At 38.8% G+C, this 12,095-nt stretch overlaps 1 protein-coding gene across 2 annotated transcripts in view; it reads left to right on the top strand.

Annotated features, from left to right (window-relative positions):
• Positions 1–10,045, top strand: part of KLHL15 (kelch like family member 15) — a 36,059-nt gene extending 26,014 nt beyond the window's left edge. Inside the window, exons 3-4 of one of the 2 annotated variants that reach the window (XM_058712563.1) lie at positions 4,912–6,003; positions 6,314–10,045. In XM_058712563.1, the coding sequence (XP_058568546.1) occupies positions 4,912–6,003; positions 6,314–6,325 (1,104 nt within the window). In that variant the 3' untranslated portion in view covers positions 6,326–10,045. Of the gene's footprint in view, positions 1–4,911 lie in introns of both variants that reach the window. The other variant, XM_058712562.1, reaches the window with a different exon arrangement.
• The last annotated feature ends 2,050 nt before the right edge of the window (positions 10,046–12,095 follow it).

The following is a 12,095-nucleotide window of genomic DNA, read 5'->3' as shown; positions in this document are numbered from 1 at the left end:
TGTTTTCCTCTGAATACACTACCAGCTGTTCAAAGCAGGCCACTTTTATTTTTTGAGAATATTGTATATGTTCTTCAGTTATCATTTGACACTTTGAACATCTGTGTTAGTGCATGTGGATTAACTTCATTCTCTTCATGACTGCATATGGTAAAGTCTGCATACCACAGTTTATCCAACTGATGTCATTGATACTTGAGTTGTTCCTGGCTTCTGTGCTCTTTTACTAATGTGATGGATATCCATTATCTTGGTAGGTCTAATTACAAAGCTTTTCTCTTTGTTGGCCTAAAATCTTACTCCAAACTTCGGCTTACTGGTCCTGAAAATGGTTGCCATCTTTCTCCTGAGTCTTCTCTTGAACGTAAACATTGCTGATCACTTTTACCATTCTTCCTATGGTTTAGATCCCTTCGCTGTCTTCAGACTGTGGTCCACTTTGTATTGTCTAAATTGTAGCGATGGAACTAAACGCTCTGAGCTGTGGTTTCATCTGATGGAGAGGATGGGATTGTCTAATTTAATTAGGTCCATGATATGACTCTGCTCTATCACATTGTACTGAGGATAGTCAGTTACAGCTTTACATTTAGAGTTCATGGATCGTTGGAGCATTTGATAAAAGCTGTGGACTTCCCACCATCTAGCCTTACCCCCGGAATGCATTAACACAATTATTGCTACAATTGCAACTAGTTCATGGATCCCTGGTACTTCTCTTGATGATTAGACTTACTGATTACTTTGCCAAAGCCATAGGTTCTCTCATTGTCTACCGGTTCTGTTACATCCTCGGACGTTAAACTGGAAGTGTCAAGTTTTGGCATTATTTGGTGGGTCTGCTGCCTCCCAGTGTGTAACACTTTCTTATTTGCAAGTGGTATTTTTTAACAATTCAGGATCACCCTCTGGCTAACTAGTCTAGTTTGGAAGTCTGGCTTCTAGTCGTTTTCCATTCTTCATGATTCCGCACAGATTACGGAAAGCAGTTAAGCAACCTTATATGTGAAGCCTCTCAGGATCCCAGAATGTGATCTTGAGATGAAATGACTTGAACTTAGTGACAATATCTTATCTAGTTTTTCTTTTTTTTTTTTTTTTCCTTAGCCATCTTGGATTTAAGTTTCTTTGTCATTGTGTTTGATCTTCAGATTGGACAGAATAAAACATTGTTAGCTGAGAATGGAAATAAAATAGAAGACTATTTGTCTTTGCTAATATTACATTAACCACCCCATCCGGGAGGGGCTTCACTTTTGCCTCCACTTCTTTTTACTTTAACCTCCAAGATGCCACTTAATTCAATACCTGGCACTTTGCTGAGTCACAGTTCATCCTGAGGCGTTAGCCTTGTTCACAGTATTCTTACAGCTCCATCTCACCCTTTGTAATACTTGTTTTATGCGCCTGTTTTTTTTTGTTTTGTTTTGTTTTGGCCATCTGTTGTAAGTGGTTTTTTAACATCTGAATTCCAGAAATCTCTCTGTGCAGCACATCAGATTTTTTAGATACTTTCCCCTTTTCTTCCCCTCATCAGTGTGTTTTGCAATTATGCAGTCAGCATTATGCTTTTGAGAGCCTCCAAGCCTTCTTGAGCTTCTTTACACAGTTTCCGATCTTGGAATTGGTCCTAATTTTCCTTTAAAACACTTGAAATCTGCCTGTCCAATATGTGCAGTGTTCCCCTTCCTTTTTCCATCTCCAAGTGACATGGCTGCTTTTGGGAAAGCTTCCTTCTCTTCGAATCTTACCAGTCAGGTTTTACTGGGGAGGATTAGGTCCAGGGTAAGTTTGACTCATTACTCCTCTCGTTTCTAAAAGACTGAATTTTTACACAGACCAAAAACACACCATCAGATGCATTGACTTAAGCTGACGGACACTTCCACAGATGTCCACTGGTGAGTAATAATAGCTAATAACTGCTATTATTTGTTGTACACTGCCACATGACAGGCACCATAGTAAGTCTTTTTCACTTGGATTATCATGCTTATCTCCTACCTTAGGGTTATGAGGCATAGGTGCTATTGTTATCTCAATGATACAGATGAGGAAACGGCTGTAAAGATGTTGAGTTACTTGCCCAAGATCCCACAGCTTGTTGAATGTGAGTCGGATATTTTCTAAATTGGATTCTTAGTTGTCTTACCGGGCTGCTTGACGTGGTGCTTAATTACGGTGCTAGACCGGATTCTGTTACTTCAAAACCTGTGTAGCTCTCAGGCCACTGGCTGTGCACAGTAGGCACTTAAATACTTAATTTGAGGTTTATGTTTCTTGTTGATTTCCAGGGTATTGCCTTTTAGTCTTGCACATATGAAAAAGATGAGAAAAATGGGCGAGGTACACTATTAGGCGATTCATAGTAGAAATGAATGGAAAATGAAAAGATACGTATTTTTACTAAGCAAATATATTTTTGATGGTTTTAGGAGACCCATTTTTTTAATGGCAAGATTCTTCTTGTTTATAAATAATGATACATTAAAAACAAAGAATGCAAAGATGTTTGTGAAGTTTTAGAGAATCAGTATTAACACAGCAAACGTACACAAAATCTTCTTTAATTGGGATACCAGTTTACTATTGCTTTTTAAAAACTGAATATATTGTGAACATCATTGCATATTGATAAATACTCCGTGAAAATGGCTTTACAGGTTTCCATTGTTTCTCATAAGAGATTGAGGCTCGTTTCATTTCCTTTATTCTTCTATATGTGAAGTGAAAGTAGTAGAGAATGAGAGTTCATCTCATATTTTTATCATATTAGTACTCTCTTTATTGAAATTACTTGTTTACCATTACTCATTATTTTGCTGTGATTTCTTCCACACTTAATATTTTGCTAGGAAGAATTGGGTTGGATGCCCAGTCATTTGTGATCCATATGATTGATTCTTTAAGAACCATTATATTATCTTTTCTTTGAGAAGGGTCATTAGGCTAATTCATTAAATATGTTAAGTGTTCTAAGAATTGAGTTTGTCATTTGAAGAGTTTTCTAAAGACTAAAGGAAGCTGTGCTGTAACCTATTGGAAATTGATCTTCGGAGCAAGACTGTCCTGGTTCAAGGTTCAGATCCCAGCTCTCCTGGTTTTAGTCATGTAAACAATTTGGGCAAGTCACTTAAGATTCTAAGCCTTAGTTTTTTCATCAGGAAAACAGGGATGATTATTAGTCTCTCGCAGGAGGAATAATTTAGCTTGAGATGTTGCACATAAGGCCCCCAGTGAAGTAATGACGTCCGTTTGTTCTCTTTTATGTAGTCAGACCAGGAATTCTCTGCTGGCCTGGTTAAATCCACCGAAGGACCCCTTCTCAGAATAATGATTTTAAATCCATAAAATTAACTGCTTGGGATCACAAAGGAAGCCAATCATATTGAAATGCAGTTAACAAAATACTTAAAAACATATTTGCGGTGCTTTCTGTTTCAAACTTTTTGGACCAAGGTGGGCGTGAATGAGAAAACTAGGGAGGAGGAAGGAAAAAGGAGAAGGAAAGAAAGCTCCTAAACATTTATGTGTAGTTCTGGCTCCCTCCCACACAGCCACGCTGGGTTCCCTGTACACTCCTAGACATCCCCGCCTCAGCATCCTCCCACCAGTGCAGATTGATCACCAGTGAAGTGGAATGCCTCTCCAGAGTCCCTTAGTGATCCCGCTCTCACGAGCGCCTCAAGTCTAAATCCTCAGATCAGTTCAAGTCATCGCCTTTGCTCCCTGTCTCTACTTCACATCAGTCGTACTCTTCTGCCCATCTTCTGTCTACAATAGCTGATTTTCCCCCTTGAAATTGAAGATTCTTGTCTCATTCTTGTCACTAGGATACAAGCTTTTTCTTCACGGATTCCAGCTTCCTACCTCTTCCACGAGGTAACCCGTGAGTGTTTTGGGCCAGTTTGGTGTATGTTCCATGTCCTAAGTTCTACAGAACTCCCATATTACACCCTCATTCCCAACTGTCAACTGCCTTGTTTATTTACTTACTGGCAACTCTATCTATTTTCATTTCCCCAGACACAGATTCTAAGTTCTTTGAGGAAAGAGATCCCATCTTAACATTTTTATGTCCCTATAGAACTTAGCACAGTACTTAAAAGTGCTTCATAAGATCTTGATAATCATCACAATGAGGTAGTTCCAGCTCCAAAAAAAAGAAAAGAAAAAGAAAAAAAAAGTTGGGGCACCAGGTGGCTCAGTCGGTTGAACATCTCACTTTGGCTCAGGTCATGATCTCATGTTTGTGAGCTCAAGCCCTGCATTGGGCTCTCTGCTGTCAGCACAGAGCCCTCTTTGGATCCTCTGTCTGTCTGTCTCTCTGCCCCTTGCCCTTTCTCTCTCAGAAATAAACAAATGTTTTTTTTTTAAAAAGGAAAAAAACTTGACCTTTCCTTGTCAACTGGGTTATGATTGTAGGAGTTGATACAAACCAATTCTTTATATCAAAAACCTACTGAGAATTTTATATATATTTAAATTTTTACTAACTCACTAACTTGATTGCCCAAGTTTTTCAGTCATGGCTGTTCTTACAGTGTTCCTTGTGGTTAAGAAAACCATGGCCATGATTTCCTCTACTGTGAAACCTCTGTCCTCATAGCCACCACTTGTATCCCAGGGCCTGACATACAGTAGATGAATGATTAGTACATTTTGTTAGAGGAATGTAGCTTGTGCCTGGAAAATAAATATTTACTTTAAAAGGCTTGGGGATGTGCATAGATTATTATGAAAACAAATATGATAAAACTTTGCTTAAAAAATAGTATGTGATCTTAACAGGAGAAACAGTTTTAGCAAAGTAAGCCTCAAATCGTACACTAATCATCTTAGTTGGCTTTGATATCTTGTTTGCCATTGATGTTCTTTCTTTTGGTTAAATTCTTTTACTTGTATTCTTAGGTTAAGACATCCGAATTTTATAGATACTCCCGACAGCTGCGCTATGAAGTTGACCAAGCACTGAATTACTTTCAGAACGTTCACCAGCAGCCTTTGTTGGACATGAAGTCAAGCCGCATCCGTTCTGCCAAACCCCAAACTACAGTATTCCGAGGCATGATTGGACATAGCATGGTTAACAGTAAAATTCTTCTCTTAAAGAAACCAAGAGTCTGGTGGGAACTGGAGGGCCCACAAGTTCCTCTGCGCCCGGATTGCCTTGCTATCGTCAATAACTTTGTGTTCTTGTTGGGCGGGGAAGAACTGGGCCCGGATGGCGAATTCCATGCTTCTTCCAAAGTGTTCAGGTATGACCCCAGGCAAAACTCTTGGCTCCGGATGGCAGACATGTCTGTGCCACGTTCAGAGTTTGCAGTTGGTGTCATTGGAAAGTTTATTTACGCTGTGGCAGGCAGAACCAGAGATGAGACTTTCTATTCAACTGAGAGGTATGACATCACCAATGATAAATGGGAATTTGTGGATCCTTATCCAGTTAACAAATATGGACATGAAGGGACAGTGCTCAATAACAAGTTGTTCATCACTGGTGGAATCACCTCGTCTTCCACCTCCAAACAGGTGTGTGTGTTTGACCCCAGTAAAGAAGGGACCATAGAACAGCGGACCAGGAGAACTCAAGTGGTTACCAACTGTTGGGAGAATAAGAGCAAAATGAATTACGCAAGATGCTTTCACAAGATGATTTCTTACAACGGCAAGCTTTATGTCTTCGGTGGCGTCTGTGTGATCTTGAGAGCCTCTTTTGAGTCTCAGGGATGCCCTTCCACAGAAGTGTACAACCCAGAGACTGATCAGTGGACCATTTTGGCATCCATGCCAATTGGCAGAAGTGGTCATGGTGTGACTGTGCTGGACAAACAGATAATGGTTCTCGGAGGCCTTTGCTACAATGGTCATTACAGCGATTCCATTCTCACTTTTGATCCAGAAGAAAACAAGTGGAAGGAAGACGAGTACCCGCGGATGCCCTGCAAGCTAGATGGTTTACAAGTATGCAACCTGCATTTTCCGGAATATATACTGGACGAGGTCAGACGTTGCAACTAATGACATCTTTCTCCCTTTAAATAAGCCAAACAAAAAATTTGTTTGTGACAGAGTAGTTAATTAAAAAACATAAAGAAAAACCTCACCAGTTTTACTATCAAAGCCATTGGTCTAATATCGTAAAAAATTCTTCATTCTGTGCTAGCATCCTTTTTTTTTCTTTTTAGTGGCCTCAAACTCATGCAATAAGTTAATTCGAAGCGCTAGCTCTTGAAACTACTTCCAGAAGCAGTTTAATAGAGTGATCCACTTATCTGGGAAGTTGATTTTATGCTTTAAACATTTCTTTCAGATGTCAGCGTAGGAGTCATGCCTCTTCTAAGAGAAGACCTGATAAGTGTCACTGGATGTAATTTCGGTTCCTATCTCAATCTGAAATCTTTTGGAACATTTATTTCAGTGTATTTCAGTCTGTTAGACCTTTTGGTTTTATTATTTACGTTAAAACTCTTGACCTTTTTGCATGGCTTTTTGCTGAAAATGCAAAAATATAAATTTTCTACAAAGTTAACTTTTTTATATTCAAAACACTATTTCTAAGCTGCCTTCTCTTCTCTGCATTGTGTTAGCGAAAGCATACCCATACTTGCGTACATCTTAGGAACATACAAGGCACATCTCCTTTTATGCGTGGTTAGGATTCTATATTTTTAAGCTAGTGCACTTGCACACACGGTTTGCCATACTTGTTGAATTTTAGATGTAACGTCTTTTCATGTACTAACATTTTTAGAAAGTTAAAATAACTGGAGTCCTCATTTGGTATCAAAGTAGCCTATCTTCAGTCCATACTGATTCAGTAATATTTGAGCTCCTTGTATTCCTGAAACATGTATGGATTTCTGAAAACTAACATTTTGTATTTTATTTTCAAAAGTAAACGTTTAGTGTTCCTTATCAATGTATGTCTTCTTTTTGAAAATGTTTTTCTTTGCAGTCTGTTTAACGTTACCCTGTTTTTAGTGAGAATCGGAGTGGTATATGCAGTCCTGGCCCTGCAGCGTGCAAGCACTTTTAAAGAGAATTTAGGTAATACCAGACTCCTAAATAAAGGCCCCCTAAAAGTAAGTGCAACTCCCGTTCTTTACATTCAAGAAGGCTGCTGCATCTGTTGTTGAATGGAAAGTAGCATCTCGTGGAAAATTTGAGTTCATTTTTGACTTAGAGGTAAGAAATAGAATTACAGTCTTACTGGTTATATCTACTTGTTTATTTAGTACAAAATATTTAGTGGCACTGGGGATGTAAGCCCTCAGCCTTTGTTTTATTTACTGAAAGCTACTAGCATGAAGGATAGTAACCTCAAAATTCAGAATGCATCAAAGTTAACTGTTTAAAAGCATTTATAAAAGTGTTGTAGGATTAGCTGTGCACCTTTCAAGTCTTTCAACTCGAAGGAAAAACATGTAGTTGACAAAATTAAGCAAGAATAACCAGGGAGTGGATCGTTCAAATTGATGCCATTTTCTCTTGAGTAAAGTCTATATCTGATACAGACTAGATCTACACTGGCAAAACTTGCCAGAGCTTAGGATATTGGTGCAATATTGCAATGCCTTCTTCTATGGCTGTTGTATAAATTTTCTAGTTTCACTTTTTTGGTTTTGTTTTTTGTTTTTTATTTTTTGTTTTCATTTTTTTTTTTTTTTTTTTTTTGCTGCTGCCACCACTGAACACAAAATGGAAGAGTGAAGTCATGATCTTGTTTCCCATGGTAATATGGGTAAAAGTCTTTTTCTACCTTTTAAAAATCATTTTTTAATCATTTTATTTTTGAAAACTAGGAATTAGATTAGCCTTTTAATTCTTTTTCTAATATATTAGTTGGTTTAGTGCTTTGTGTGCTTTCTTGCTTTAAAGAAAATAATGGTAATGTCTTCATTATTTTCCTCATTGTTGTCTTTTGCTGGAAAAGACCGAGACAGGGTACCCCTATCAGGCTTTTACACTTTTACACACCAGTGGTGGTTCTTGTTAATTGCTTAGATACGACTTCATAGTCCTAGTTAGTGTAAGATCTGGGCAAACTGTTGACTATTCTTGGTCTTCCATTCTCAAGACACAAGACCAAGATCACAGTTCGTGTTTTGGAAAATTTGTGAAATCTTAACTTGAACTAACTGTGGGTTCAGCTTCACACGTGAGTCATGTCTGACCTGATGTTAGCTGTAGTCAGTTTTGAGCTTTAAGAACAGTTGGTATTGCTTGGGTTCTGAATGTATGAGAAAATTCATCCGTTTATAGGTAGTGCTAATATAGGTTATTTTAAATCCACGATTAACCTACATTCCCTTTTAAAATTACGGTTTCATTGCTGAAAGAGATTTATTTTTGTTATACTAAACTATGGAAAATTTTTCCATAGAATTTTTTTCACGTTTATTTTTTGTGTGCTTCATTTGGAACCATTTTTTGTTTAGATACATTGTATGTGCTCAAGGTAGTGGTTTTTAAAAATTCAGTAAGAGATTGGGAACTACAGTGTAACTGTTGTGATCTTTGTGTGTTAATTTTCACTTTACATTTTAAACACCAGACTTGACAAAGATAGCTGATCTTCAGTAATTGCATCTTAATTAGAAATGTTTGTTCTGTTCCCTACCTTTGACCTTGAATTTCAGTTTTGACTTTAATCTGCTTAAAGAAAATCCTTGCACTACAGCCATTTCACAAAATTCAAGATTCTCACATTGAAGGTTTTGTATTGGAAGAAGTACTACTGGTTTTTATAAAAGCAAAGCGTAATTAATAGAATTACTAGCTTTTCTTGAGACAACATTCTCTGTGTCCTCATTGCTCTGCTCTGTGTGTGCGTGTTACTCTAATTTGTGAAATATTGACTGAGCCCTTCACTTATCTTTTCTAAAGCAGCACCTTTGGACACCTCATTCTGGGAAGCCTGCTCGAGTCATAGTAAAGGACACACACATTTGTGTGGGGAGAAGTGGTAAAAAATGGAGAGTTTTGTCTTAATTACATGAAACTAAGCTTTAAAATATTTTATAACAAATTATTTGAGCTGCATAACCTAAACATGTCAAACGTTCAGTGGGACTATTTTTATATATGTATATGTGGTTGTAGGTCATAACATTTCAGTTTATAATATAAATTGATATTTCAGTTTATAAGCTATCTCTCAGAAAAGACTAGCTCTTTTGAGAATACATAATTTAAAGTTTTAGACTGAAGTAAAACACAACATAGATAATAGTGTAAATTAGCTGTAACTGAGGGCTATATGGCAGTAAAACTGCCAGTGCCATTTTTCTTGTTTGCCTATTATACGTTTTTGATTTTTTTTTTTGTACTCAACATTTTTAGGGATCATACGTTTATTCAATCAGATTAGAGTTGGTTTGGGAATAAATATCTTCTAAAAGAGATTTATCTTCAAAACGAAAGTCCTGAGAAATTAGTTTATCGAGAGTTTATAAAGTCAAATATTCAATAGACACAGACCAGAATAGGTAAGCTCATGCAAGTCCTACCCTTGCAGTACATACACCCGTGTGACTTCACTGGTACACGGGCGACGCTGAGAGAATGCCCTCAGCGTGGTTTGTTCCCCCTTCATAATCTGGGATTTTCTTTTTTTACATCTTTGGGAACAGCTACATTAAAAACCTTATTAATCAGTATATCAGTAAGGGTAAGGTGTTTGCTTTCTGAAGGAATGTTCCAGTGAGATAGTCAGAGAGGTTATTTTCTACCTAACTTGTATATGCCCTGTACCTCTTGGGCATACTTTGTCTATAGAAAAATATTTTGACCTTTAGGTACATTTTGGGCCAGTAGTCAAATAATCCTAAGGCCGATTTAAAAATCTTAGAATAATTTAAGGTTTGCCTTTTATACCTGTTTTGAAAGCCTTTACATTTTTGTCAGGTAATTTTTCCCAAGCCGTGAATATAATCTATTCAAACATGTTTATGCTATCCATTCTGTTTTTAAATTGAAAAAAAATGTTAAAAGTGTTTATGAAGAAAAGTTTAAATAAAATATTTTTAATCTTTAAAATCTATTTATCTCTTATTATTTGCTATCTTTATGCAACCCATCACTTTCCAAGTCACTCATGACCTGATTAACAGCATACATTTTGTTTCCCTTCGGCGTGCCAAGGAAGTACCATAAAAACGTGATTTCTCCCACTGCTTTCAGTCACAGATTCAAATGAGTGCATTAGAGTGAAATTACTTACACTTACATGCAATGGAAATTTTATAACGAAGCCAAGTAATTAAAGTTCCACTAACACAGAGTTTTGCAGAATGGAAATACGGAATTGAGAAAGAGCATTTACAAGCCATAAGCCTTAGTGTGGTGATTTTTAGGTTTCCTTTAGCATTTATTTCTGAACTTAGTGGCGAGGCAGAAATGAAGCTGCTGCGTCACAAGCGCTTGGATATCCATAGGCTCCTCCTCTGTGCCTTCTTTAAAATGGACGCCTGAGAAAGGATTCCCTGGGCCCTGGCCTCAAGCCACCTTCCCAGCCTCTTTCTGTCGCTTCGCCCACTTCATTCTGTTGTGATCTTTGTTAGTTTCCAGCTTCTGATTACCTGCCTCCTTTCCCCTTCCCTGCTTGCAAAATCCATTTTCCACCCCAACTCAAATGCTCTCCTCCCTTCCTGAAACCTGTGTTCTCTCTTCCATTGAATTAATTGCCTCTTCAACATTCAGCATATTTGTAGCTCTTGATTTCATTTTGCATAATAGGTGGGTATAATTCTTTCTCCACGACTACATCCTAGTCCCCTTGGATGAAAGGACCTTCTTGTATTCCTCTTTGTACCCTCATATCAAGCATGGTACTTTTTGTGCACAAGTAGGCACTGAGCTAGATGTTGCAGCACGTAACACATTCCGTAAGTTATAGGCAGAGGCTATAGGCGTTCAGAAGAGGAAGATGGAGTTCCCCATGGTTTTGTCTGCTTCTCAGTCTACACATTCCCTGCCCGATTTCACCACACCTGTGGCTCCCGCAGCTTTTATTCTGAGTTCTGACACCTGTCAAATCTGGGTACATCTCAACCCAGAGTTCCAACCGTCTCCTTAACGTCTCGCATGCGTTTTATCAGAATTTCAAACCGAACAAGTGCAAGGCTGAGTATATTCTCTCCTTCCCAAATACCTGCCCCTCATCCCGAGTTCCCTCTGTTATGTGGCTGGACCATTGTTGAAGTTGGAAACCTGGGAGTGGTCTACCACTGCCTCTCTCCCCTGCCCCCCCCCCCCCAGCATCTTGGTTCATCTAGCCCTCACAATTTCACCTCTCAGCTGCCCCTCTCCGTCTTTACTGCCCTTGTTCAGATCCTCATTATTCTTGCTGGCCTCCTGGAGCTTGCTTTCTGATCTACCTCCGCAGTCTGTTTTCTACACTGCTGCCAGAGGGAGCTTTCAGAAGGTAAATCATCCTGAGGTTCAACAGCCTTTCATAATCTCCCTTCACTCTGAGAGTAAGAGCCAAACTCCCTAGCTAGCCTGCCACACAGAGCCCTTCATCTTTTGCTACCTTTGTACCTGTTCCATCTTTTATACCCCATACTCTAGCTAGGCAAACTACTTGGAGCTCCCTGAATATACCATGTTTTCTCCAGCCTCTTGGACTTTGCACATGCTCCTCCCCTCTTCCTTGCCCGGCTAAGCCTTCCTTGGCCTTCAAGAACCAGCCTGGACATGATGGCCTTTGTCAAGTCTTCTTTCACACCTTGGGCCGGGTTAACTGTGCCGTTGGTCTTCCTACAGCACCTTGTGGATGCCTGCATGCCGCCACCTCTGACGCTCAGTTATAACTCTTCTCCGTCGTGCCCTTAACTGTACTCCTTGAGGGCAAATACTGTGTCTTTATTTACCAAGAGCCTTACTTAAGCCAGGCACATGGGAAGTCCTCCTTAAAGAAACACAGAACCCAGAAACTTGGAAGGTTACCAATGAAATGCTCCCGGTGAGGACGGGCAGCTGTATTAGCTTGATTGTCCACAGAAATTGACCTCACTGAGGGATTTCCCTCCATTCATTTCCACTACCACCATTCCCATGTCTAGAAGGTTGATGCATCCAGCTGTCATAGT

This window comes from Neofelis nebulosa, chromosome X, assembly GCF_028018385.1.
Source record: "Neofelis nebulosa isolate mNeoNeb1 chromosome X, mNeoNeb1.pri, whole genome shotgun sequence".
NCBI lineage: Eukaryota > Metazoa > Chordata > Mammalia > Carnivora > Felidae > Neofelis > Neofelis nebulosa.
This window is presented reverse-complemented; position numbering and strand designations above follow the sequence as displayed.